We start from the raw sequence: 27,683 nt of genomic DNA, 5'->3' as shown, positions 1-27,683 counted from the left end.
TGCCGAATAATCCAATCGTGTGCGCACGTTTTATGCTTCAAGATTCCCGGTTTCATCCGCCAATGTGAAGCCGGTCATTGCCAAAACGACTGAAATGTTGTATCGATGCCGTACACACACGTTAGACCAGCGCCTCGAAAAAGGGGGGGGGCTTCTCTCCGTGATAATGGCGATATATTATATTTTTTCACATTAACTTAAGTGGTTGTTGACAGGGGCTTACGGTCTCCCACACACATTTAGCGTGTCAACACGGTATATTTACTATTTAAATGATTTGGCATATAATGTTTTTTGACAGGATTTTTTTTTACTTCTTTTTTTTTTTCATCTCCAAATTTTAAGAGGGGCGGCGCCCTAGCGCCCCCTATGGACGAACCACCACTGAAGATAAATGTTGTGAATATGATGATTTGACTGAAAATCAACAGTCAGAATAAACTTTATTTAGAATTCCATCCGTACTGTGTTATGGTGCGTTTAAGGACACCCCCATGTGGTGAGAAAGTTCCAACACACATGGGCCATGTGTGAATATGATTATTGTGTTTATGTATATATATATATATATAATTATTTATTTTTGTAATATATTTTTTTTACTTGTATATATTTTTTTAACTCATATATTTTTTTAACGTATATATTTAAATTCATAAGATAACAAATATATATAAGTTAAAAAAAAATATATATATAAGTTACTTAGAAAGAAGTCATTCTATATATATATATATATAAATTATTATATTTTATATATTATATATATATTTTAATTTATATATTTTTAACTTATAGATTTTTTAAACTTATATATATATAAGTTAAAACATATATATAAGTTAAAAATCTATACACTAAAAAAATATACAAGTAAAAAAATATATATATAAGTTACTTAGAAAGAATTCATTCCGTATAATAGACCAATTGACTAAACGACTAAAAGTTGGCTGGCATAGAATTAACTGACATAAGCAACACATATTAATAAATGACTAGAATGAGAGCATTTTGATTTTAAATGACATAATAAAAGAATATTGAAATGGTTCAATAAGCCCGGCCACGCCCCCATGCTGTGACCACGATGTTATGCTGCAGGAAGCGACTTCCTCTTGACCCACAATCACGACCTCAATCACATGTTTATGAAAAGCTCTCTGGTGAAATGTGGTTTCTGCCTCTGGGAACGATGGCCGAGTCTGCTTCTGTTTCAGGGCAACAAAGACCGTACGTCTTATTTATTGACCTTATTGTTGTGTTTTAAGCTTAAATGACTCAGGCAAAAGTAGGAGATGAATTACATTGAACCATTTATTCAGGAATGCACAAAATATATCCGTTAACATACAATCTGAGTATACTATAGTCCTTCAATTGTACAAATATTCAGAACAATCAAGTACAAAACATACTGTGCTGTAACAATGTGTTTGACTTCCACAATCTGCCCTTAACACTCATTGTTGTTCCGGTTGTTTTGGATCATAAAATATTTATATATATATATTTATTTATTTATTTGTATACGGAGAACTTTGGCCACAACGTTTGGAGACAACAGCACGGAGAACCGAGAAAACCTCTTTTACAAAATAGACATAAAGGCACGGAAACATTTGGGCTTACACAAAATATGAATAAAATATCTACACGGCAACAAGAAGATTGTTTCTAACTTTCAGAGCAAAACAAGTTATTTAATATTACAGAATAATAGGAGCAAAGTTTCATCACCGCCAAAATATCATCAAATTAAAATGTTTTATGCAACATGCTCTTCTTATTTTACATATTTGAGATTTAAGATGTGCTAAAATATGTCTGTGTTTTAATGTAATAAAATATGTCTGTAGTTTAATGAATTAAAGATGTCTGTGCTCTAATGTAATAAAATATGTCTGTACTTTAATGAATTAAAGATGTGTGTTTAATTTAATAAAATATGTCTGTGCTTTAATTCGTTTTCCACCATATTGCTGATAAATTCTGAGACAAATCTCAATAAATCTCTTTCATAATATGTTTCACCTCATCATAACTCATGAGTCACAATATGAAACGTGATTGTTCTGGTTTAATATCTCAGTATGAAAAGAGCAATGAGAGAAAGAGAGAGAGAGGGAGAGAGAGAGAGAGGGAGAGAGGGAGAGGTTGACCATGTGCAGTGTTTACATTCACTAAAGGCTCCTATTCTGTCCCCAGTTTGGCGATCAGTTCATCACAGATCTTCGTGAGCTCCTCGATCTCTTGATTCTGAGAGAGGGAGAGAGAGAGAGAGAGAGAGAGAGGGAGAGAGACATTAAGCCACAGTGTGAAGACAGGAACCAGCAGCAGGTACAGTCGAAGCCTCCACGCGCACACCTGCAGCATTCAGCTCACTGTGTCTGTGTTCAGAAGCAGAAACACTGTCCCCTAGTGGCAGACACCAGAAGAGCATTTCTACAAAGATCTGACCTTTTGAAAACCCTGGAATTAAACCATCGATCTGCAATTGATTAATTATTCAATTTTATGAGATTGTACTGAACCACGAGATGTGGAATTTAGCTACACATAAATATGTTGAACCCAACAGTATAAGAGAGCAGGAAGAAGAGGTCTGATTGGAGGACACGTATCACTTTATTTGCATATTTTGCAGGGAAATTATTTCAATAATACAAAATAAAATAAATTGTCTCAGTGAATGGTTTTGACCTCCATCATGGACCTCCATCTTTCAGCCCTCCATCGTGTCCCCCTCTATCGTGTCCCCCTCCATCGCGTCCCCCTCCATCGCGTCCCCCTCCATCTTTCAGCCCTCCATCGTGTCCCCCTCCATCTTTCAGCCCTCCATCGTGTCCCCCTCCATCGCGTCCCCCTCCATCGTGTCCCCCTCTATCGTGTCCCCCTCCATCGCGTCCCCCTCCATCGCGTCCCCCTCCATCGCGTCCCCCTCTATCGTCCCCCTCTATCGTGTCCCCCTCCATCGCGTCCCCCTCCATCTTTCAGCCCTCCATCGCGTCCCCCTCCATCGTGTCCCCCTCCATCGTGTCCTCCTCCATCGTGTCCTCCTCCATCGTGTCCCCCTCCATCGTGTCCCCCTCCATCGTGTCCCCTCCATCGTGTCCCCTCCATCGTGTCCCCTCCATCGTGTCCCCCTCCATCGTGTCCCCTCTATCGTGTCCCCTCCATCGTGTCCCCCTCCATCGTGTCCCCCTCTATCGTGTCCCCCTCCATCGTGTCCCCCTCCATCGTGTCCCCCTCCATCGTGTCCTCCTCCATCGTGTCCCCCTCCATCGTGTCCCCCTCCATCGTGTCCCCCTCCATCGTGTCCCCCTCCATCGTGTCCCCCTCCATCGTGTCCTCCTCCATCGTGTCCTCTCCATCGTGTCCCTCCATCGTGTCCTCCTCCATCGTGTCCCCCATCGCCCCTCCATCGTGTCCCCTCCATCGTGTCCCCTCCATCGTGTCCCCCTCCATCGTGTCCCCCTCTATCGTGTCCCTCCATCGCCTCCTCCATCGTGTCCCCTCCATCGTGTCCCCTCCATCGTGTCCCCTCCATCGTGTCCCCTCCATCGTGTCCCCTCCATCGTGTCCCCTCCATCGTGTCCCTCCATCGCCTCCTCCCCCTCTATCGTGTCCCCCTCCATCGTGTCCCCTCCATCTTGTCCCTCCATCGTCCCCTCCATCGTGTCCCCTCCATCGTGTCCCCTCCATCGTGTCCTCCTCCATCGTGTCCCCTCCATCGTGTCCCCTCCATCGTGTCCCCTCCATCGTGTCCCCTCCATCGTGTCCCCTCCATCGTGTCCCCTCCATCGTGTCCCCTCCATCGTGTCCCCTCCATCGTGTCCCCTCCATCGTGTCCCCTCCATCGTGTCCCTCCATCGTGTCCCTCATCGTGTCCCTCCATCGTGTCCCCCTCCATCGTGTCCTCCTCCATCGTGTCCCCCTCCATCGTGTCCTCCTCCATCGTGTCCCCCTCCATCGTGTCCCTCCATCGTGTCCCCTCCATCGTCCTCCATCGTCCCCTCCATCGTGTCCCCTCCATCGTGTCCCCTCCATCGTGTCCCCTCCATCGTGTCCCCATCGTCCCCTCCATCGTGTCCCCTCCATCGTGTCCCCTCCATCGTGTCCCCTCCATCGTGTCCCCTCCATCGTGTCCCCCTCCATCGTGTCCCCCTCCATCGTGTCCTCCTCCATCGTGTCCCCTCATCGTGTCCCCTCCATCGTGTCCCCTCCATCGTGTCCCCTCCATCGTGTCCCCTCCATCGCGTCCCCTCCATCGTGTCCCCTCCATCGTGTCCCCTCCATCGTGTCCCCTCCATCGTGTCCCCTCCATCGTGTCCCCTCCATCGTGTCCCCTCCATCGTGTCCCCTCATCGTGTCCCCTCCATCGTGTCCCCTCCATCGTGTCCCCCTCCATCGTGTCCCCCTCCATCGTGTCCTCCTCCATCGTGTCCCCCTCCATCGTGTCCTCCTCCATCGTGTCCCCCTCTATCGTGTCCCCCTTCTACCTTTTGACTGACGGCTCTCTCCAGCGACTCCGCCTTCATCTGCTCCTTCCTCAGGCCGGCGTTCAGGCCGACGCTCTCCGAGTCGGCCTTGGAACGCACCTGGGCGATGTCCTCGTTCGCCCTGCGAGGGACACGAGAGAGAGAGAGGCGGTCAGCGTTGAAGAAGAAGAGCTTCCATGGAGGAACACGTCACCACTCCGCCCTGAAGCTCACCGCTCCAGCTTCTCCTCGGCGTGCATCTTGAGGGTCTGGTACCGCTGCTCCTCCTGCTTGATGCGCAGCAGGTAGTCCTGGGCGCACTTCTTCAGCACCTCCTCGTTCTGGAGCGAGAGGAGGAGGAGGAGGAGGAGGACGTCTCGTGAGCCGGCCACAGAGAGAGGGCGTCGGCCTCCTCCGCACTGACCTTCTTGAAGCCCTCCAGGACGCCCTTCATGTTCTCGTACCTCCTGAAGAGGTCGGCGAAGGAGCGCTCCACCGAGTTGAGGTCGGCGATGGCCGCGTCCCGCTCGGAGGTCAGCTGACGGACGGACTGACTGCCGGACAACGACTTCTGCTGCTGCTCGTCCTCTGAGAGACGAGGGCGTGCACAACAGCTGCTATGATAACAATATGACACGTCTACTTCCTGTCAGCTGATGTCAGAAACCGCATGTAGAAGAAGAAGAAAAGGCCATGACGTCATCGAGGCTCCTAAAGGTCGTTATTCTAAAGGTAACGTCCAGATTCATGGAGGCGCCTCCCAATACAAGGAGACACACACACACACACAAACACAAACACACACACCTAAACACACACACACACACACACACAAACACACACACAAACACAAACACACACACACAAACACAAACACACACACACAAACACACAAACACACACAAACACAAACACCAAACACACACACACACACAAACACAAACACCAAACACACACACACACAAACACCAAACACACACACACACAAACACACACACAAACCAAACACACAAACACACACACACACACACACACACATCCGCCACCAGGTGGCAGCAACTCACCGATCATCTGTGCCACTGTTGTCTCGTACTCTGTCACTATTTTCCTGTCAAGATAAAAATAGAAACAACAGGTGTCATCTTCATCTTCATCTTCTCCTTCATCTTCATCCCTCCGTGTTGTTGGTGTTTATAGACGATACGTCTTCACGCCAGTGGGAGACGTTCCACACCTCATCTCCAGAACCTCGGTCCGGCTCTCCTCGTACTTCCTCTTCCACTCGTTGACCTCCATCTCCTTCGTGACGATCTGACCGGAACACAAAGTGATCGATACGACGAGGCGTGTCACGTGGCACACGTCACGTGACACGCCTCCTGCCGACGGAGACACACCTCCCCCCGGATCAGGCTGAGCACGCCGGCCTTGTCCATCTCGCTCAGGCGTCCCCTCGCCGCCGCGTCCTGGACGTCCCCGCTGGCCATCTTTGACGTGAGGTTCAGGGACATCTCACTCTGTGGGGAAGAACACACACCGTGAGAACATCCGCGATCCGGACGCCTCGCCCGGCGCTTTAAACTTCTTCATTTCAGATCACACGGCGTCTTCCCCAGGTGCACTCTGGGAAAAAACCTGTTTGCATGTGAGTTGGTTTGACTAATTAAACATTTGTATAACCTGGGAGGTGCAAATGTAGTTAACTTAGAAACACACTAAGCAGGTAAAACATTCATCTATTAAAAAGAGAGAGCCACACAGTCCCCGTGGGAAAAATAAAACAAGTATGAAAGTTTATAATTATGATTATGAGCTAAACGTCTCACTAAATGAGATGAAAACAAGGCGGCCATGTTTGAGTCTCCACAGCGCTCCGTCCCTGTGGTCCACTCACCAGCTGGTCTTTCAGGCTGCAGGTGTCCTCCTCCTCCTCCAGGTGAGCTGTACCTGTGCTGCCCGGACCTTTGAGGAGAGACAGAAGACCAGTGCCACATTCATACGGTTCTCCTCTCTGGGTCAGCGTTTAGCCGAGCATGCACGCTCCACTGGATTCCTCCATGAAGTCGAGTGCTGACCGCTCTCCTCGCTCACATGGTAACCCGCCCCTCTCGTTGCAGATTGATTGACAGGTGGATATTGTGTTATTGTTGGTATAAGCTGACCTCAGCATGTTTCACTTTCATTTTACAGAGAAACATAACATTTTTAGATCAAAGTTGATTTTCTTTTTTTCCTTTTTTTGCAAATCCTGACCTCAGAGTGCACGTCCCATAACATACTATCAGTAACTACTACTACGACTGTGACTTGAGAAGGTCAGGTGGAACACGTGAGTCCAGGTATCACTTGCACATCATTATTACATCTGCTTGTGCCGCTGGTTTCCTAGAATGAAAAGCAGCTTTCTGAACCAACGGGCCCTGAAGGGGTCAGTAGTGGGTCAGTGATGGTCTGACCACGCCCCCCTCTGTGGAGCCGGCAGACTCTTTCTGCTGATGTTCATAACCCTCAAACATTGCTCTACATTGTAAGATGTAGGCGTACCGTCCATGACGTAGTCCTCATGGATCGGGTGTTTCTCTGTCGGGGCCTTCAGGCAGTCGGGCTCTCCTCTCTCCTCCTGGACCTTCATGCCGGTGGAGGCGAGCTTCTCCTCATCGGTGGCGTGATGAACCCGCTGCGTGATCTCTGGGGTGTGGGCCACCTCCTCCTCCTCCTGGGGAGCAGGGAGGAACATATAGGGTCCACATTGTCATATAAAAACAGGATGAAACACATTGAGTTGTCACTATACGTCGTCTGAGGGACTCAGGACCCCACGTGGTGAAGTAGATCCTTCAGCATGAGTGTCTCTGGGAGTGTGTGTGTGTGTGTGTGTGTGTGTGTGTGTGTGTGTGTGTGTGTGTAGTTGTAGGTGTGTGTGTGTGGACATTACCTGACTGCACACATCGAGCATCAAGGACTGGCTCTCCTCATGTTTCTGAACTTTACAGGAGTTCCTACAGAGCACAAAGCAACAGGTGTCAGAACATAGAGATCAATAATGTAGAGATCAATAATATAGAGATCAATAACGTAGAGATCAATAACACAGAGATCAATAATATAGAGATCAATAATGTAGAGATCAATAATATAGAGATCAATAATGTAGAGATCAATAATATAGAGATCAATAACGTAGAGATCAATAATATAGAGATCAATAATGTAGAGATCAATAATATAGAGATCAATAATATAGAGATCAATAACGTAGAGATCAATAATATAGAGATCAATAATGTAGAGATCAATAACATAGAGATCAATAACATAGATATCAATAACACACGCCGAGAGAAACACGAGAACCAGAGCGTGCACGAAGGAACGAGAGAGAGAGAGAGAGGAGAGAGAGAGAGAGACAGAGAGAGAGAGAGAGACACAGAGAGAGAGAGAGAGAGAGAGAGAGACAGAGAGAGAGACAGAGAGATAGAGAAAGATAGAGAGAGAGAGAGACAGAGAGAGAGAGAGAGACAGAGACAGGGAGAGAGAGGAGAGAGAGAGAGAGACAGGGAGAGAGAGGAGAGAGAGAGAGAGAGAGAGATACTTACAACAGGAAACAGAGAGACTGGATCTGTTGAGACATCCTGGGGGGGGGGGGGCATCAAGATGAAGAGTGAAGGGGATGAAGATGAAGAGTGAAGGGGATGAAGAGTGAAGGGGATGAAGATGAAGAGTGAAGGGGATGAAGAGTGAAGGGGATGAAGATGAAGAGTGAGGTAGATGAAGATGGAGGACATATCAGGAGGAAGAGACAAAGCAGTGTGTGAGTGACTGAAGTTGAGCAGCGTTCATTTAAAATGCATCAACACAAGCAGCCGGAGCTCAATGAGTCCAGACCGAGGACCTTCTAGAGACCTGAAGGACTTCTAGAGACCTGAAGGACTTCTAGAGACTTGCAGAACTTCTAGAGACTTGAAGGACTTCTAGACGATAGAAGAACTTCTAGAGTCTTGAAGAACTTCTCGAGACCTGAAGACCTTCTAGAGACTTGCAGAACTTCTAGAGACTTGAAGGACTTCTAGACGATAGAAGAACTTCTCGAGACTTGAAGAACTTCTAGAGACTTGAATAACTCCTAGACGCTAGAATAACTTCTAGAAACTTGAATAACTTCTAGAGTCTTGAGGAACTTCTAGACGCTAGATGATTAGTAGATGATTACGTAACCATCTCTTAAAGAAAGGAGCGTTTTCATTCAGACTTACGTGATGGCCTCCTCTTGGCTCTTGGTGGTCTCCTTTTGGCTCTTGATGGTCTCCTTTTGGCTCTTGGTGGTCTCCTCTTGGCTCTTGGTGGTCTCCTCTTGGCTCTTGATGGTCTCCTCTTGGCTCTTGTTGGTCTCCTTTTGGATATTGGTGGTCTCCTCTTGGCTCTTGGTGGTCTCTTTTTGGCTCTTGATGGTCTCCTTTTGGCTCTTGATGGTCTCCTCTTGGATATTGGTGGTCTCCTCTTGGCTCTTGGTGGTCTCCTTTTGGCTCTTGATGGTCTCCTCTTGGATATTGGTGGTCTCCTCTTGGCTCTTGATGGTCTCCTCTTGGCTCTTCTTGGGGATCGGCCTCACCTTCTTCCCCCCCGCCGGGCGCACTACTTTCCGTCTGCCTCCGTCTTTCACCTTCTCCGGCGGCTGGGGGGCGGCGGCGGACGAGTCCTCGGCGCTCGTGGACTTTAAGGGTTTGAAAGCGTCCGCAGGGTCTTCTGAAGTGTTGTGGGAGATCCTTGGGGGAACCGGAGAGCCGCTCATCGTACTGTTGCTGCCAAACGGGTTGAAATCCGGGTCGTCCCACTGACTGGGATCAAAGTTATACGCTCCCGACTTGGGAATAGGAATATCATCGAGGCTCAGGGGTGCAGAAGAGTCTGGAAGAGGATCCGGAACTGGTCCTGACGCTGGTGGAGGAACTGGTTCTGACGCTGGTGGAGGAACTGGTTCTGACGCTGGTGGAGGAACTGGTCCTGATGCTGGTGGAGGAACTAGTTCTGACGCTGGTGGAGGAACTGGTCCTGATGCTGGTGGAGGAACTGGTTCTGACACTGGTGGAGGAACTGGTCCTGATGCTGGTGGAGGAACTGGTTCTGATGCTGGTGGAGGAACTGGTTCTGACGCTGGTGGAGGAACTGGTCCTGATGCTGGTGGAGGAACTGATTCTGGTTCTGTGGGCTCTGCTGCAGGTTTGCAGGGCGCCTCAGATCCTTTGGCCTTCTGCCTCTTAGCTGCGAGTTTGCTGGTGGATTTCCTACCGCCCAACTTCCTTGGGGGGGGCTTGCTGACCGCTCCCCCATCCAGACCGAACTCAAGCATCACAGACTTGGCCTCTGCTGGATCTGGATCTGGATCTGCGAAGCTGGCCTTGCACACAGGCGAAGACCCGCCGAGCGTCTCCGGTCTGGGGAGGGAGCCTGAACCGAACGGAGGGGGTGAGTTCTGGATTTTGGATCCGCCGCAGTTGAAGGGGTTAAAGCTGTCGTCCAGCTGGTCCGGGTCAAATTTGTATATTGCCGTGGGAACAGGAAGTTCTTCTTCCTCATCTGTTTGGGCGAGCTGGTTCAGCGGGGCCTTCACCTTCAGGGGGGGAGGCCTGGGCTTGCTGGTTTTAGTCTTCTGAGCAGGCTCGGTCTGGTCCAGGCCGTTGCACAGTGGTCCTGGTTCAGCAAGAGGTTTCTGCTCAGGAGGCTCTAGAGCTAGACTGACTGCATGGTCACCGCTGAGGACTGAGTCTGGTTCTTGAGTTTGAGCAGGACCTGGACCTGGAGCAGGAGCAGGACTAACTGCAGGTTCACCGCTAAGGACTGAGTCTGGTTTTTGAGCTAGAGTTGGACCTGGACCTGGAGCAGGAGCAGGACTGGCTGCAGGTTCACTGCCAAGGACTGAGTCTGGCTCTTGAGCTAGAGTTGGAACTGGACCTGGATCTGGAGCAGGAGCAGGAGCAGGACTGAATGCAGGTTCACCGCTAAGGACTGAGTCTGGTTTTTGAGCTAGAGTTGGACCTGGACCTGGATCTGGAGCAGGAGCAGGAGCAGGACTGACTGCAGGTTCACCACTAATGACTGAATCTGGACCTGGACCTGGATCTGGAGCAGGAGCAGGAGCAGGACTGAATGCAGGTTCACTGCCAAGGACTGAGTCTGGCTCTTGAGCTAGAGTTGGACCTGGACCTGTACCTGGATCTGGAGCAGGAGCAGGAGCAGGACTGAATGCAGGTTTCCTGGCAAGGACTGAGTCTGGCTCTTGAGCTGGAGCAGGACCTGGACCTGGAGCATTACTGACTGCAGGTTTCCTGGTTCGGACTGGGTCTGGTTCTTGAGGTGGAGCTGGAGCTGGAGCCACATCTGGGACAGGATCTACAACCAGGACGGGGTCTGGGACCTGGGTCGGCTCTGTGGATGGCGCTGTGCATTTGGCCACTTCAGCTCTTTCCTTCAGTGAGGGTGGAAGGAGGACCGGCCCAGAGCCCCGGGCCTCTGGAAGGTTCTGTGTTTGTTCTGCTTCCAGGGTCTGGATGTGGACCTCCAGAAGCACTGCAGGCTCATCCTGACCCATGTTGTGTCTGAGGAGACGGTCCTGAGCCCAGACCGGAGCGGTCACTATCAACCGCTCCTCCTGGTCCACATCTGAAGAAGAAGAAGAAGAAGAAGAAGAAGAAGAAGAAACACCAGAATTTACCAACAACAATTCATAACGCATTTTTAAATGCATGCACACTTCTTCCCGATGACCATCCGTCGAATCAAATCCAAACTCAGGTGCAAGTGCCATCCGATTGGCTCCTGGTCATCCAGCGGCTCCTTCTGCTGCCGTTGCCATGGCGATGTCTTAACATTTAAAATCAAGAGGTTCATTTCAAGTCGCGTTTAAGACAGAAAGGGGTGTCGGCCTGTGTGGGGGAAGCGTCGGCCCGAGGGAACCTTTTGACACATCGACATAGTTCAGAGCGCCGTCATGCTCGTCATACTCCTGTCATGTTGTGTTGCTAGGAGACCACACACACACACACACACACACACACACACAGTGTTTTCAAAGGATTCCTGCAGCCAGACAATCCACATACACACTCAAGAGAAGCTCTCTCTCTCTCTCTCTCTCTCTCTCTCTATCTCTCACTATTCAAAACATGTGGTCCGATTTGATTGATGGAATTCAATAATTTTTTTTTTTTTTTAAATGATGATTTTAATATGTGAAATGTGTTGTGCGTGTGCCCCTGTGCTCGTTATGGTGTCCAGTCAAACACACACATAATATAAATGATTATCTCTGAACCTGAAGACCTAAAAACCAACAATTCAACAAAGTATTCATATAGTTATAACAAATAGTATCGATGGGTAATTATTGATAATTAGTCAGTCGCCGTGACCTCGCCGAGACCTCGCTGCGACCTCCAACAGCCACCAGAGCTTTGTGTTGAACCTGTTAAATACCAGAGCGAAGGCCGTTCCCACGCTCGGCTGCCGGCTCCTCCCCCCTCAACGACAACTCTTCATCTCCATTATCATCATCCTCATCACACCCTGAACTCAGACTGCCTCACATACCGACATGGCTGAAGACACCTGAAGCCGGGAGGCAGGAGGGAGGAACGTCCCTGAGGTGTCTCCGGTTCCTCTGGCGAGCGGCGCAACTTCACGTACCGATTGTTGTTGCACTTGAAAGATGAAGCAGTCGCTCTTCAGTTGACGAAGACGAACACACGTGAGAGCCACGGCTGAACATCAGACTCTAGTTTCCATGGCAACCGCAGGATGAACTCTCTCCGCCTTTCATGTGCGCTCAAAACCTCATTTCTTCAGATGGGATTCTCCCTCTCCCTCTCTCTCTCTCTCTCTCTCACCTGTGTTGTTGTTGTCCTCCAGCTCTCCAGGTGAGGTCGGGGGGTCGTGGACAGGTGTGGCAGCTTCAGGCGTGGCGAACTGACCCTCCAAGTCGGAGCTGTGGAGACCAGAGAGGAGAGGAGAGCGTGAAGTTTCCAGAACATTCAGAACAATCCGTGCAGAACTGAAGAGAAGTGACCAGAACTCCACTACACAAGAGAAGGCGAAGCAGCTGTATTAAAATGTGCAATATGTGCAACTATATTATGTGTATTATGTACATAAATACTGTTATTAGACATGTGACACACATCTGGAGTTCACAAGTCTTGATAGAAACATTTTAATATTTTGCCTTTTACAAGTTTCAACTATTTCAAATCCATCGATGATACACCGGATAGATTCAGCTCTCACAACTCGGAGAGAAAGAACAGATGAAGTAAAAGAGAGAGAGAGAGAGAGAGGAAATAGAGACCCACTCTTTCCTGTCACCACACACACTGTTACATGTGTGTGTGTATTTACACACAGACACCTTTCAACACACTTCAGTGTAGAGCTATAGTGTTGACTGATTATGTAAGTCGAGTAGTGGTGACGTGTGATGTCGTGATTGGTTAGATAAATGCTTGGATAGTAAACAAACGTGGATTTTGGCAATTACGTCATTATAATATAATATCCAGTGCAGAGGACACACACACACAGACAGACACACACACACACAGACACACAGACACACACACAGACACACAGATACACACAGACACACACAGACACACACACACAGACACACAGATACACACACACTTTGAACCCGAATAATATTAAATAGACAGAATAACAGAATAAGGACGTCATGCATGAAGCACGTGTCACGTTGGTGAGCATGATTACGTCATTATAATAAACCCGACTGCCGCGCCGTGGTGAGCAATGAGGACAACAACAACAACAACACACAGTGGACACCTCTGCATGCCAACAGAGCGACGTGCTCCTGTTGCTCTGCTCCTCCCGACAGGTGGATGCACGTCACGTGTGTTCGGGGTCTCAGGTCCAGCACAACACTTGCCTGCAGCCTTGAGATCTCTCCTCCTCCTCCTCCTCTCCACGCTGCTCCCTCGGCTCGCTGGCCTCCTCCTGCCCCTCTTCATCCTCCTCTCCCTCCGCCCCTCTCACCGCCGTCCACGTCCATTTGGCCCACGACACCGGTGACAGCCACGACATGTCCCCCGTGGACTCGGAGCCGTTCCTGGGCGCGCGCCCCTCAGAGGTCCACCCTGTCCGCGCGCGTCTCCCCGCGGAGCCTCTGTCCTCACAGCCGGGGAGACATTCCGGTTCCACTCTTCTCTTCGCGTATCGAACTCACACCGGCGGATCCTCCCGTGTTCTGGTCCCGGTGTCGCTGCTGCCTCTGTGGCGGAATACCACAGCTCTGATCAGCTGGGTTCCCCCCTCCTCCTCCTCCTCCTCCTCCTCCTTGGGGCGGTCCACGGACGCGCCGCGCGCGGGGAGGCCAGGCGCGTGCAGCCCTGGAAGGGAGCGCAGCTCCGCGCTGCTCCAGTGAGGGAGCTCCCCTGCAGTTGGAGAATGGTACGGTCCAGTCTGAAGCAGAAGGAGGAAGTCTACAAAACAAACACAGAAGGTGGAGGAGGAGCTGGTGGGGCTCCAAGTTTTACAGCCCAGAGAGAGGAATGTTCTGCTCCCCCGGGCTGCTGAACTGCTCACATCCGGGGGCTGGTATGCGGGACCAGGGGAACCAGTTCTGGAGCCCCTGGAGGTCTACCTGTCTGGGGGACCACTGAACACACAGAAGCACGTTGCAGGAACAGGTTGTTGAGGAGAAGAGAGCATCACACGCCTCCAGATGTGTGAGTGGAACACCTCCACAGCCTGAAAGCTCTTCAGACCACGAGACCCCCGACATACAGAAGATAAGATACGTTATTCATCTTCTTCCACAGCTTGTGGAAGAAGAACACGTTATTGATGACTGATGCTGATGCAGGAGGTGTAAAGGTGTTTAAATCCACCTGTCAGACAGAACCAGGAGCTGGTGGTGAGGCCTCCTCCTCTTCTGGGGCGCATCCAATACCCAAGTCTTCTTTACTCTCCATAGACCTGCCTGTCCCACGAGGACACGGTGAAACCTCGTTGTTCTATGAATGCACCTCAGAGCTGTGTCTCCTCTGGAGGCCTCCACCACCTCATGTTTGATCTGAAATGAAACAGAAATATTCTATCTGGTTCGCCAAAGCCCTCGACCTCCTCCCAGGGTGTTGGACCAGGACCGTGTTTCACACGTCCTCCACCTGAGGAGCCTGTCCATGCATTCATACCATCAGAAATATGAGATCACGTGAGAGCCCCCTCCCCCCCCCCCCTCTGGTTGTTATTCACTTTTAGGATTGTGTTGAAACCCGGCTGGAGCTTCCTGTCTGAGAACCCAAGGCTCACACACACACTGCCTCATGGTTTCATGTGAGTGCAGATGCAACACCCAGCAGAGCTCCGGCGTGGCCTCGGCTGCCGGGCTCCAGAACACGCGTGTGCCCGGTGTGTGTGTGACGTGTCTCTGTTCTGCGTGACACACAACATGCGGATGCATCCTCTGCATGTTGTTTTCCTCCTTAGGGGTTCGCTTTGGCCGCAGCAGCTTAAAACTCCTCCCAAATTCCAGCGGAGCAGCCGAGACACACGAGCCTCCGCCGGGCTCAGAGTTTCCACCCTGGGCCCAAAGAGGGAGGCGTTGGTCCTCCGCCCACGTCGCCATGTCTGGGTCCGCTAGGCTCACGGCCGAGGTGAGGACGAGGGGGACGAGGAGGACGAGGAGGAGGACAAAGAGATCCCGTGGAGAGCTCTAGGATCCATGTGGGCCTTTATTTTAGGGTCAGATAGAGAAACAACAACACAAGATGAGCGTTCCCACATGTGGTCCTGGTCCAAATGGATCAACACGGAGGTCACATCTGAGTAATAAAGCTTATTCTTCCACAATAAACTGAAAGAGAATCGACGTTAATGTCTGTTTTTCTTGATTCTCAGTGTATTGTAAATGGCTCCCTGCACCAGAGTGAGGGGCCAGTTGGAGATCATGTGTGTGCTACATAAGAGGGTTTCCATAAACTTCACTGCCGTAAACTCATAACTCTTCGTGGACTTTTTAACACACGAAGGCCACGTGAGCCGAGCGCCGCCATCTTCTTCACTCCTGGAGAAACGACCGAGTCGTCCCAGATGAAGACGACTTCGTGTCGTCGTCTCGTCTCACAACGGGACCGACACACATCAGAAGATCGACTCCAGAGTCGCTCGACCACCATGGAGGCCGACCCGCACTCAGATCCAAATAGAACCGAGTGGAGCTCGGATTTCAAACACAGTGGGAGGAACCCGAAAGCTGTGTTATGGAAACAGAAGCAAGGAAAACAACTCCGGCCTTCATCAGGAACCTTTCCTCAGTTTACACAGCGACCCAAAAGCGGCTCTAAACGTGATCAATGACACTCTCACTCCATGTGAAGCGTGAGACTCCAAGAACAATATTGTTATGACAAAGTGTCGTGAAAAAAAATGCAGAGATAATATTTGCACATAAGCACACGATATAATTACACAATGTACCCTCTCTACATAAATAGAGACGATTTCATTTGCAGAGGACAACAGGGTGAAGGGGAGGGGGGAGGGTGGGGGGAGGGTTATACAACAGGCCTGAAATAAGTGCAGACGCACACAGAGGAAGTGAATCAAAATGTGACCAGAACAATGTGTGTGTGTGTGTGTGTGTGTGTGTGTGTGTGTGTGTGTGTGTGTGTGTGTGTGTGTGTTTGAGGAACAGATGGAAGAGGAAGGACTAAAATGTCTCCGACTGCAAAAATATGACCAGTGGCAAACTGAACAGTGTGAGATGAACATTTATCAAACAGCAGCCGGATACTTGCTGAAAACCTTTGGCTGTGACTTGAAGTTATGACCACATCCCGCCACAGATGAGTAACGACCTCCTCGGGTTAGACCAGTAGGCTCCTCATATCATCACATGGTTTCCCCCTGAGCTGTCAAAAAGCGGCATCGTTGTGTTGCAGCGACATCTAGCGGTGAAAGTGCTCAGTGACACCCAGACAGCGCGCCAGTGCGTTGTATGAATGCACGTCTATAAATATATCATAGCATATGTAATTTAATTTTTGTCAGTAAAAAAAACTGAACAATAAACTGGGAAGTGGACAATTTAAGTATTTTATAAAGAAAAATCGTGTATAGAGTTTATGTTTTATATTGCAATTAGTTCAATTTTAAAAAATGACCCATTTTGGGGGGGTACTTTAGATAGATAGATAGATAGATAGATATATACTTTATTAATCCCCAAGGGGAAATTTGTCGTGACAGTAGCAGCAACACACAAGAGTAAAAACAAAACACAAAATATAAGAAACAGGGATGAAAGATATAGAAGTATACAAGTAAAAAAGTTTGAGACCCACTAGTTTGTCGATGTGTGGCAGTAAAGTTCTTCGACATGTGGTCAGATTTGAAAAGGTCGAAGAAGAAGAAGAAGAAGAAGAAGAAGAAGTCCGCGAAATGTAGGGATGAGGGTTAATTTTTAATTTCAATTTAATTATATATATTTAATTTTTTTTTCTTCATTTTAATTTATTTGTATTTTTGCTATGTTTTGGGGGTTAAGAGTCAACTGACAGATTAATACTCCAGAGGGTGGCGGTAATGTACCAATGACATGGATGCCAACCGCCGTTAAAAAAGAAGAGGAAGAAGAATAAGAAGAAGAAGAAGTAGAAGAGTACTTCCGTTGTAGTAAATGGCGGTTGTGAGCAGGGTGGCCAGTAAACATTACCACGGTTTTAACTGTAACTCTCTCAATATCATCAACAACATGTACTCCAGTGTATCGGTAACACGGAATGGTTACAAACATGTGTATTTTCAACTTTCAGATCGGCTCACGTGTCGCGCGGACAGGAAACTCACTGAAAGAGAGCCGGACGCGAACGGTAAGTCTGAAACAAGCTAGTCGGAGCTAACGCGAAGCTAGCGAGGCTAACACGGCTAGCATCGTCGGTTAGGTCACCGGTTAGTTAGGGATCCCTCTTCTGTGTTACTCTTATTTTAATAAACAACAACAATGAACTAGAAACCTCCAGAAACGGACATGCTAGATGAGCTAACGCTAGCTCCTCGAGCTAACGCGCGGCGCGTTTCTTCTTCGAAGTTGACTGTTGGCGTCTTTTCAGTTTTGCTCATGGAGAACGAAGTGTGGGAGAACGAAGTGTGGGAGCCCGACGTCGACGCGCAGCCGGAGGAGCCGGAGGAGCCGGAGGAGCCGGAGGAGCTCCGGCTGCGCGTGGAGTTCCTGAACCAGGAGCTCCGCGACTGCAGAGCCGAGCTGAGCCGGTTGCAGAAGCAGCTGAAGCAAACCGAGCGGCTGCAGAGGAGCACGGAGGGCTACAACGAGGACCTGCGCAGACAGGTGCGCCCCGGACACACACACACACACACACACACACACACAGAGGAGCTACAACGAGGACCTGCGCAGACAGGTGCGCCCCGGACACACACACACACACACACACACACACACACACACAGAGGAGCACGGAGGGCTACAACGAGGACCTGCGCAGACAGGTGCGCCCCGGACACACACACACACACACACACAGAGGAGCACGGAGGGCTACAACGAGGACCTGCGCAGACAGGTACGCCCCGGACACACACACACACACACACAGGAGCAGGAGGGGCTACACGAGGACCTGCGCAAGGGCTACAACGAGACTCGCAGACAGGTACGCCCGGACACACACACACACACACACACACACACACACAGAGGAGCGCGGAGGTCTACGAGGACCTGCGCAGACAGGTACGCCCCGGACACACACACACACACACAGAGGAGCACGGAGGGCTACAACGAGGACCTGCGCAGACAGGTGCGCCCCGGACACACACACACACACACACAGAGGAGCACGGAGGGCTACAACGAGGACCTGCGCAGACAGGTGCGCCCCGGACACACACACACACACACACAGAGGAGCACGGAGGGCTACAACGAGGACCTGCGCAGACAGGTGCGCCCCGGACACACACACACACACACACACACACACACACACAGAGGAGCACGGAGGACTACAACGAGGACCTGCGCAGACAGGTGCGCCCCGGACACACACACACACACAGAGGAGCACGGAGGGCTACAACGAGGACCTGCGCAGACAGGTGCGCCCCGGACACACACACACACACACACACACACACACAGAGGAGCACGGAGGGCTACAACGAGGACCTGCGCAGACAGGTACGCCCCGGACACACACACACACACACACACACAGGAGCACGGAGGGCTACAACGAGGACTCATGCAGACACACACACACACACACACAGAGGAGCACGGAGAGCTACAACGAGGACCTGCGCAGACAGGTACGCCCCGGACACACACACACACACACACACACAGGAGCACGGAGGGCTACAACGAGGACCTGCGCAGACAGGTGCGCCCCGGACACACACACACACACACACACACAGAGGAGCACGGAGGGCTACAACAAGGACCTGCGCAGACAGGTGCGCCCCGGACCACCAGGTGGTCTTATATAAGAGAGACATCTTATAGCATGTTATTACACACACACACACACTGTAACTTGTCTGCCTCATTAATTAAAAGCCTCTCCTTCCCATCCAGGTCGACCAGCTGAGTGCAGAGATTCACGAGCGGAAGAAGAAGGACAAAGACAAAGTTCACAATGTAACTCAGACGGAAGAATATGTGTGGACAGAAACAGGTGTGTTCATTTTTAGTTATATTAATGAAATGCAAGATAATTTACCTTCTTTTTTGTGTTCACACGTCTTTCTTTACTTCTCAGATTATTACAACTACTACTATGGAGGCCAGGCTCAGAAGCCAGAGGCTTCGGACACGAAGGACTGCCTCGACGCGGCAGCCGAGGAGGTCGTCAACGGCGAGGAGGCAACGGGGGGTTCAACACCGGTGGAGGCAGCTAATGCTAACCCAGATGACAGTGTTGCAGTCCCACCTGAGGTTTGTTTTGTTGAAGTGACCTGGAGGAGGATGATGTACGTTGTCACTCAGGGCACGACGTCTCCCTCAGGAGGAGAACGGAGGATCCATCGCTGACATGCTGAGGGCGACGGCCGAAGAGGCCATGACGCAGACCGGGTTCGTCTTCGATGAGGCGACCGGGATGTACTACGACCGCGGCACCAGCTTCTACTACGACTCGGTTCGTCACGCGGAGTCGTCTTTACCTCCGACGGACGTCGCGTACGAGCCGGCTCATCGTGTGTTTCCCCCCCGCAGGCCAGTCAGTTGTACTACGACGCCAACACGGGCTTTTACTACTGCTTCGACGCCGAGAGCGGGCGATACCAATTCCACTCCAGGATCGAGGTGGCCGCCGCGGAGCCGATTCAAGACAAGAGCGCCGCGGAAAAGAAAAGCAGGAAGTTGAAGAAAGGGTCCAAGAAATCATCCCACCAGGAGAATAAGGTATGAAACACCTGGATGTTATATATATATATATTTATGCGTGTGGCTGACCGCTGGCTTCTGACTTTGTAGTTCCCCTTCTTGACGTTCCACTATTGGTCTCAGTCTTCAGATGCTTGTTAAGTTGAGGTTAGACCACTAAGAGATGATCCTCTGACCTGCTGTAGGTGCAAGAGGTGACTAGCTCATTGGCTAAAATGAAGATTTCTTCTTACTGGAAGACTGCTTCTCACACAGGTACCTTTAATTCAAGATATTTTTAATAGGGGGAATCATTATTCATGCACCACTCGTACGTCTCCTACTAAAGCGTCGGGCTCAGTTAGTCACAACAAGTCTCCATCACTAATGTAAAGGCCCAAGACATCTAACGCTGAAGGGCACACACTTTGGTGGAGGTCTGTAGTGAATTGCCTTTGAAGACTGAAACCAGGTGCACAGGTGAGTGGGAGCTACAAAGCCAGTGCGCCCTGTGGGTGAACTCCACTGGAGGCGCTAACCTCACTGTCGACTGTCTGACGGCAGGAGTTCATATTCGACGAGTTGGAAGAAGAAGAAACCGAATGGGTCGAAAGGAAAACGATGAAGAAGAAAGCCAAACGGAAGTCTCGCAGTCCAGACGTGGCGCCGCGTAGGAAACACTCCAAGCGCAGAGAGGGGAGCGGCAAGACCTCGTCCAAGAGGAAGAGGCAGAGAACAGATTCTGAGGAGGAGGAGGAGGAGAAGGAGAGATCGAGGAGGAAAAAGAAGAAATCAAAGTCCAAGAAGCTGAAGAAGAAAAAGAGTCCGGCTTCCAGCGTCGACTCCGAGGGGAACAGCGAACCGGAAGAGGGGGAGATCACGGAGTCCGAGAAGGAGTGGGAGTCCACTCCCTCGTTCTCATCGGCCTCCAGCTCCAAGGAAACGTCCGAAATGGAGACCCATGGTCATGAAGGTGAGGAAGAACCGGCCTGACGTCGTGTTCAGGGCCGACAGCTGAAGAATCATCCTGATGGTTCATCTGGGAGACACTAGTTTCACGTTTTAACCACTTTGGATGAGGCAACAGGTTTATTACCTTCTTCTTCTAGCAGCCAAAGACATCTGGCCGCCCTGCGTCAGAGTGACGGTGGTCCGGTCCCCCGTCCTGCAGGTGGGCACGCTGTTCATCATCACGGCCGACGCCCCGGCCTCCATCGGCAGGTTGGTGACCACTTGTTCTCCTCGTGACGGGTTGAAACCGCCGCACCGAGAAAAAGAGCGTAGAGAGAGAGTGGAGAGAGTGAGAGACTCTGTCTTTAAATAAGAACTGAGAAATCCCTCGAGAGAGAGAAGACAACCTGCTGTGTCTCTGTTGCAGAGAGAAGGATATGGACCATGCCATCCGAATACCGGAGATGGGAGTCAGCAAGGTAACCCCCCCCCCCTCCGAGTGAACGTAACGCCCAGTGACCTCATCGTGAATCTGTGTTTGAAGTCTGAACCGCGTGTGGTTGCAGTTCCACGCAGAGGTGTACTTCGACCCCGAGCTGCAGGGCTACATGCTGGTGGACCAGGGCAGCCAGAACGGAACCGTCATCAACGGCAACCGGATCCTGCAGGTCGGCGTCCGCTCGGTTCACAGAGCCGTACGACTTCCACGTGAGCCGCGATGTCATCGCTGTCGTCGTTTCCCCCGCAGCCCAAAACCAAATGCGAGCCGCACGCGCTGATGCACGGCGACGAGGTGAAGATGGGCGACAGCGTGCTGTCCTTCCACATCCACGCGGGGACGGACACCTGCGACGGCTGTGAGCCCGGCCAGGTGATGGCGCACCTCAGCAAGCACCCGAGAGAGGAGAGCTCAGGTGAGCCCAGAGCCAGGAGACAGGAGACAGGAGAGGTCACGTTAGGAGACAGGAGGCAGTGAGATGTCTCCTCTGTGTCTCCTGAAGGTCCCACGCTCACCAAGGAGGACAAAGAAGCTCTGAGGCAGAAGGAGCTGAAGCAGATGAAGGCCAAATACGGTCTGCAGGTGAGTCGGGACCGCCAGCTGGACCTCGTCTCTTTACACCTCCTCTCTCCTATTCGCTCTCTCCTCCTCTCACCTTCCTCCTCTCTCCTCTCACCTCTCTCCTCTGTGCTTGTCCGTAAACAGAGCAGCGAGTACGAGGAGGTGAAAGCCCTGAAGAACCCGCGGTACCAGGACCGGGCCCAGTGTCGCCGGCAGACGGTGGGCAGCGAGGGAGCGTTCCAGAGAGACGACGCTCCGGCTTCTGTCCACCAGTGAGTTCTGGAGGAGGAGGAGGAGGAGGAGACGCCTGGAGGAGGAGGCATGGAGGACGAACCTGTAACGTCTCTCTCCTCTTCACAGGGAAATCAGCGAAGTCAACAAAGGACGCAAGATGCTGGAGAAGATGGGCTGGAGGAAAGGAGAGGGTCTGGGCAAAGAGGGGACCGGCATGAAGGACCCGGTAAGACCTGCTGCCGACGCCGCGGCGCCACAGTCCGTCTCCACTGAGGCGCGTTGCGGCGCTGACGTGACTTCCTGCTCCGCAGATCCAGCTGAAGATCCGGAAGTCCCAGTCGGGTCTGGGGGCCGGCGGCGCCGTGTCCCTGGACTGCGCCTCGGTGACCAAGTCCAAGTCCCAGAAGAACTGGGAGAAAGCCCGCGAGAGGTTCGCCGACTCGTGCCAGCCCGACGAGCCGTCGCTCAAAACGCAGAAGAAGAAATCGCCCAAAGCCTGGGTCAAGGAGGAGGAGCCTGAGACCGACCAGAACAAGTGGCCCAGAGCCTGGGTCAAGGAGGAGGAGCCTGAGACCGACCAGAACAAGTGGCCCAGAGCCTGGGTCCAGGGGGAGGAGCCAGAGACCGCCACCGACCAGGACTAGGGAGGAACTACGAGGTCCGGTGGGTCTCGGCAGCCGGTTTCCTCAACTCACAAACCTCTCTGAAGACACTCGATGGCCGACGTCCAGAATGTGTGTGGAACGTTTACAGAAGACCAGCTGTGTGTGTGTGTGTCTCTGTGTGTGTGTGTGTGTGTGTGTCTCGAGCAAATATTGACTCGACTGATTGGTGTTTCTCGCGATGACATCACAGAACGCCGTAAAGAACGGGCGTGTAAACCAGAGTGGACATAAAGACGTGAACACGCTCGGCCTGCTGGGTCCGTCTGTTGTCGTTGTCGTGTGTACACACACACACACACAGGGTTCGTACGGTTACGGAAACCTGGTAAAGTCATGGAATTTTTAAATGGTCATTTCCAGGCCTGGAAAAGTCATGGAAAAAAACTTAAATCATAAAAGTTTTGGAAAAGTCCTGTAAATGTTGTTATAATCACATGTTCATGGAGTTTTAAATGTTTTTTGAAGAAAGATGCTCAAAATAAGCCGGCCTACGCGCTAAATTTGATTAATTGTTCATACCGAGATTTCAGTTTGGTCATGTGGTTAAAAGTCCTGGAAATCCATTGGTCAACATGTGTAAGAACCCTCACACACACACACGTCACGTCGCTGAGCACACAGTCCGCCCGGCTTCTCTCTGGGCGTGTGAATATTTGCATGTGTGCAAATGTTCTCGAGAAAAGAAAAGTTTTCTTCCTGCTGCATATCGACATAACGTCACATATATATACACACACACACACACACACAGTACGAGCAGCACCGAGCCGCTGTGGCCCGGTCTCCAGAGGGCTGGGGGCCCCTGGGGGACTCACGTGGCGCTGTGGGACCTCGTGCTGGTCTCGTGACTCGCGCTGCCCCCCATGCTGCTGGCTCCTCCAGGCCGAATGGACTCCACCAGACCGGCAGCTCCTCTTCCTCTGGGGCTCGCCAGGGTTCTTCTTCTTCTGTTGACAGCTGGCCCCGCCCCCTTCTAAGCTCCTCCCTCTTAACTCAACTAGGAGGTAAACACTGCACAGCTGACACGGTGCTGTGATCAAAGTGGGCGTGGCCAGCTTGTAATGAGGGCCATAAGAAAGAAGGAATGTGGTGAGTCATGAGATGAAGTGTGACTTCCCTCCCCTCTGGGGGATCAGGATGGACCAGTCCACCTCACGGGGATCAGGATGGACCAGTCCACCTCACGGGGAGCATCACAGGTTCCTCAGGAGTTCTTGTGTGAAGAGGTTCTGTTTATGGGCGTGTGTGTTGTCATGGTAACTCATTTAATCTCTTCTGCGCTCGGTTCATCTGGAGGGCCCACATTGGAACGCCTCGTTGAGTTTAAGGAGCACAGCTTTGTTTTCACCCCGTTAGCTTTGGGCTGCTCGCAGGTCAAAGGTCACAGAGCGAGAAGAGGTCATAACACACACACACACATGAAGCTCACGTCTTTAAGAAGTTATCGATGAAGCTCAAATATCACTGTCATCTAAATAACATTATTATTATGACAGCTGTTATGACATTCAGTATGTTTATAATTCAGTTGAATTACATGAAATACTTTTAATTAATACAATATATTTAATTTAATGTGTTTCAGTTGCATTTGTTTATAAAGAGCAATAATAATGTTTCAGATATCAATTAATCAATAATTATAAGACTAATGTAATATGTCTGATTGTGAAAAGGAGCGTTCTGCATCCTGAGTACAGGAGAGGCATCTTCTGTCTCTCTCTCCCTCCCTGTCTCTCTCTTTCTCTCTCTCTCTGTCTCTCTCTCTCTCTGTGTCTCTCTCACTCTCTCTCTCTCTGTGTCTCTCACTCTCTCTCTGTCTCTCTCCCTGTCTCTGTCTCTCTCTCACTCTCTCTCTCTGTGTCTCTCTCTCCCTGTCTCTCTCTCTCTGTGTCTCTCTCTCCCTGTCTCTCTCTGTGTCTCTCTCTCCCTGTCTCTCACTCTCTCTGTCTCTCTCTCCCTGTCTCTCTCTCTCTCTGTCTCTCTTTCTCACTCTCCCTGTCTCTTTCTCTCTCTGTCTCCCCCTCCCCACCCCCCTCTCTCTTTCTCTCTCTGGGCGTGTCTCCTGTTTCCTTACAGCCTCTAGGCGTGTCTCCTGTTTCCTTACAGCCTCTGGGCGTGTCTCCTGATTCCTTACAGCCTCTAGGCGTGTTTCCTTACAGCTTCTGGGCGTGTCTCCTGTTTCCTTACAGCCTCTAGGCGTGTCTCCTGTTTCCTTACAGCCTCTAGGCGTGTCTCCTGATTCCTTACAGCCTCTGGGCGTGTCTCCTGTTTCCTTACAGCCTCTGGGCGTGTCTCCTGTTTCCTTACAGCCTCTGGGCGTGTCTCCTGTTTCCTTACAGCCTCTAGGCGTGTTTCCTGTTTCCTTACAGCCTCTAGGCGTGTCTCCTGTTTCCTTACAGCCTCTGGGCGTGTCTCCTGTTTCCTTACAGCCTCTAGGCGTGTCTCCTGTTTCCTTACAGCCTCTAGGCGTGTCACCTGATTCCTTACAGCCTCTGGGCGTGTCTCCTGATTCCTTACAGCCTCTGGGCGTGTCTCCTGTTTCCTTACAGCCTCTGGGTGTGTCTCCTGTTTCCTTACAGCCTCTGGGCATGTCTCCTGTTTCCTTACAGCCTCTGGGCGTGTCTCCTGTTTCCTTACAGCCTCTAGGCGTGTCTCCTGTTTCCTTACAGCCTCTGGGCGTGTCTCCTGTTTCCTTACAGCCTCTAGGCGTGTCTCCTGATTCCTTACAGCCTCTGGGCGTGTCTCCTGTTTCCTTACAGCCTCTGGGCGTGTCTCCTGATTCCTTACAGCCTCTGGGCGTGTCTCCTGTTTCCTTACAGCCTCTGGGCGTGTCTCCTTGTGTCCTCTCCTTGTGACCTCATCGTCCCATAGAATCCCCCAGAAGCCTCAGCAGCACGTGATGAGGCTCCACGTCGGTCAGGAGAAACATCAACAACCAGAGCCTCAACGTGTGTGAGTGTGTGTGAGAGTGTGAGAGTGTGTGTGAGAGTGAGTGTGTGTGTGTGTGTGTGAGAGTGTGTGTGTGTGTGAGTGTGAGAGTGTGTGTGAGAGTGAGTGTGTGTGTGTGTGTGAGAGTGTGTGTGTGTGTGAGTGTGCATCCTGTTTATACGCTGCTCCCTGAGTCCGGCTCCTTGTTCTAACTCAAGTTCTTTCCATTTAAATCTCTGTGACTCTTTAACTGCAGGTCTTCACGAGACCACTAGACCACTAATGGAGGTACTGCACCCACACACACCCACACACACACACACACACTGCTGGGTCCACACACACACACATGAAAAGCGGCTTTGTGCTCATGAAAACAGACAACAGCTCCCACACGGGGGACGGACTTTAAAACGTTTAGTCAGCACAATAAAGTCTGTTCAAAGGTCAGCACACATACACACACACACACACACTCTCTCTCACACATACACACACACACACACACACACACACACGTACCGTACGTCTGCCACACACTGAGCTCCGGACAGTGAGTCATACCTCCTGTGAGGGGTCCGCTGATGGGGGGTTCAGGTCCTGGATCAGTTCTTCAGGGGGATGTGAGGGTCCTGGATCAGGTCTTCAGGGGGATGTGAGGGTCCTGGATCAGGTCTTCAGGGTGAGCTCCGGCTCTCTGCTGGCTCTCTGCTGGCGGAGCTGGGTCCATGTGGCTGGATGTGAACCCTCTGGGCACCGAGCCAGGCCGGAGGTTTAAAGACACAGCGGAGCGGCTCATGAGGGTCATGAGGGTCAGGAGGTCACGGCTTCATCCAGGGACGTCTACAGATGTTTAGGGGCAGTGTTTACTCCACTGCCTGAAACCCCAGGGGCATTTAAAAAGAAATTCAGGGCACGTTTTGAAACTTGTGAAATAATATTTAACCTTCAAAAAGAATAAATATACTAATAATAAATATACTAATTTATTACAGGATATGAGCAATTGTCATACATGGCAATAATAAGACAGTAGTCTAAGTGTTTTCTTAGATTTTTTTAAACAATAAAATCAGACAATCATATTCAATTGTATTCTTATTTCCTTGTGGTTATTTATTATTACATTTTGTAAACGACTATTACAAATTATAACTTATTTTGTTGTTTAAAAAAAAATGTATGGGTCATCTTCTGCCTCTCTCTGCTTTATTACCCAAAGCATAACTGTTTTATTTCATACATATATTTAAATGAGCTTTGTTAAAAGTTCCTCACAGTAACTTTAAATACATGTTTAAATAAGATGAGTTTTGTAGTGTTGTTATTTTAATGTGTTTTATTCTTGGACATCACTGCCGTGCGTCTGTGGTTTTACTAACTCATCTAAATCTCATTGAGCATTTAATTTAAAGTGTATATTCTTGTGCCTGTTCACAGAACAACACGTGTTGGTATCATTATTGTACAGTTGTGACATCACAGTGATTAAACTATATCAAATATATCAAATACTCACAGCAGTCCTGAGCTGTAGTGAGTGAGTGTCTCCCTCTAGCGGTCGTTCCTGAGAAGGCAGCTGCAGCAGAAACCCGGCGACGTCAAAAACAAATGACACAAGATTATATTTTATATGTACATTCCTGGATACATCTATCTATATCTATATGTATCAGGACTTCTTATATTTATTCATGCAGCTGAAACATCCAAATATAAATGTTTAGTTTTTTCTTCACTTCACACGACGAGGACAACTTTATAAAGTTTGCACTCCAACAGTTACGAAGCTCCATTTGTGATCCCTCCAATGGAGCTCCACTGGTCCTGCAGGACACACCTCATGCATCCAACCACCTGGCGTTACGTTACATTACGTTACATAACGTTACGTTACGTTTCTGACTCTTAATAAAAACATGTTTTTCGGTGATGGCCTCCGTGTCCTGCCTCTC

General features: G+C 50.3%; 2 protein-coding genes across 8 annotated transcripts; one reads left to right on the top strand and one right to left on the bottom strand.

Moving 5' to 3' along the window:
* Positions 1 to 1,299: 1,299 nt before the first annotated feature.
* LOC130208912 (transforming acidic coiled-coil-containing protein 2-like) lies at positions 1,300 to 24,338 on the bottom strand. 5 transcript variants are annotated; one of them, XM_056438330.1, is made up of 14 exons: positions 23,613 to 24,338; positions 12,362 to 12,459; positions 8,735 to 11,138; positions 8,078 to 8,113; positions 7,417 to 7,480; positions 7,026 to 7,197; positions 6,376 to 6,443; positions 5,879 to 5,998; positions 5,716 to 5,792; positions 5,546 to 5,589; positions 4,906 to 5,069; positions 4,716 to 4,822; positions 4,503 to 4,623; positions 1,300 to 2,259 (listed from the first exon to the last, which is right to left on the bottom strand). In XM_056438330.1, the coding sequence occupies exons 1-14, from the start codon at positions 23,660 to 23,662 to the stop codon at positions 2,194 to 2,196; spliced, it is 3,591 nt and encodes a 1,196-aa protein (XP_056294305.1). In that variant the 5' UTR covers positions 23,663 to 24,338; the 3' UTR covers positions 1,300 to 2,193. The 5 variants fall into 5 exon arrangements, with proteins under 5 accessions (XP_056294305.1, XP_056294303.1, XP_056294304.1 ...); XM_056438328.1 differs by lacking the exon at positions 23,613 to 24,338 and adding an exon at positions 13,420 to 13,769; XM_056438329.1 differs by lacking the exons at positions 8,078 to 8,113; positions 23,613 to 24,338 and adding an exon at positions 13,420 to 13,769.
* On the top strand, positions 17,152 to 23,041 carry aggf1 (angiogenic factor with G patch and FHA domains 1). 3 transcript variants are annotated; one of them, XM_056438336.1, is made up of 16 exons: positions 17,152 to 17,221; positions 17,309 to 17,365; positions 17,606 to 17,841; positions 19,099 to 19,198; positions 19,283 to 19,458; positions 19,529 to 19,660; positions 19,738 to 19,926; positions 20,452 to 20,860; positions 20,997 to 21,108; positions 21,266 to 21,317; positions 21,405 to 21,506; positions 21,587 to 21,752; positions 21,840 to 21,919; positions 22,043 to 22,170; positions 22,259 to 22,358; positions 22,444 to 23,041. In XM_056438336.1, exons 1-16 carry the CDS (start codon positions 17,173 to 17,175, stop codon positions 22,774 to 22,776), a joined length of 2,421 nt encoding a protein of 806 aa, XP_056294311.1. In that variant the 5' UTR covers positions 17,152 to 17,172; the 3' UTR covers positions 22,777 to 23,041. The 3 variants fall into 3 exon arrangements, with proteins under 3 accessions (XP_056294311.1, XP_056294310.1, XP_056294309.1); XM_056438335.1 differs by having other exon boundaries at positions 17,169 to 17,365; positions 21,000 to 21,108; XM_056438334.1 differs by having other exon boundaries at positions 17,169 to 17,365.
* Positions 24,339 to 27,683: the final 3,345 nt, after the last annotated feature.

Source organism: Pseudoliparis swirei, chromosome 18 (genome assembly GCF_029220125.1).
Source record: "Pseudoliparis swirei isolate HS2019 ecotype Mariana Trench chromosome 18, NWPU_hadal_v1, whole genome shotgun sequence".
In the NCBI taxonomy this organism is placed as follows: domain Eukaryota; kingdom Metazoa; phylum Chordata; class Actinopteri; order Perciformes; family Liparidae; genus Pseudoliparis; species Pseudoliparis swirei.
This window is presented reverse-complemented; position numbering and strand designations above follow the sequence as displayed.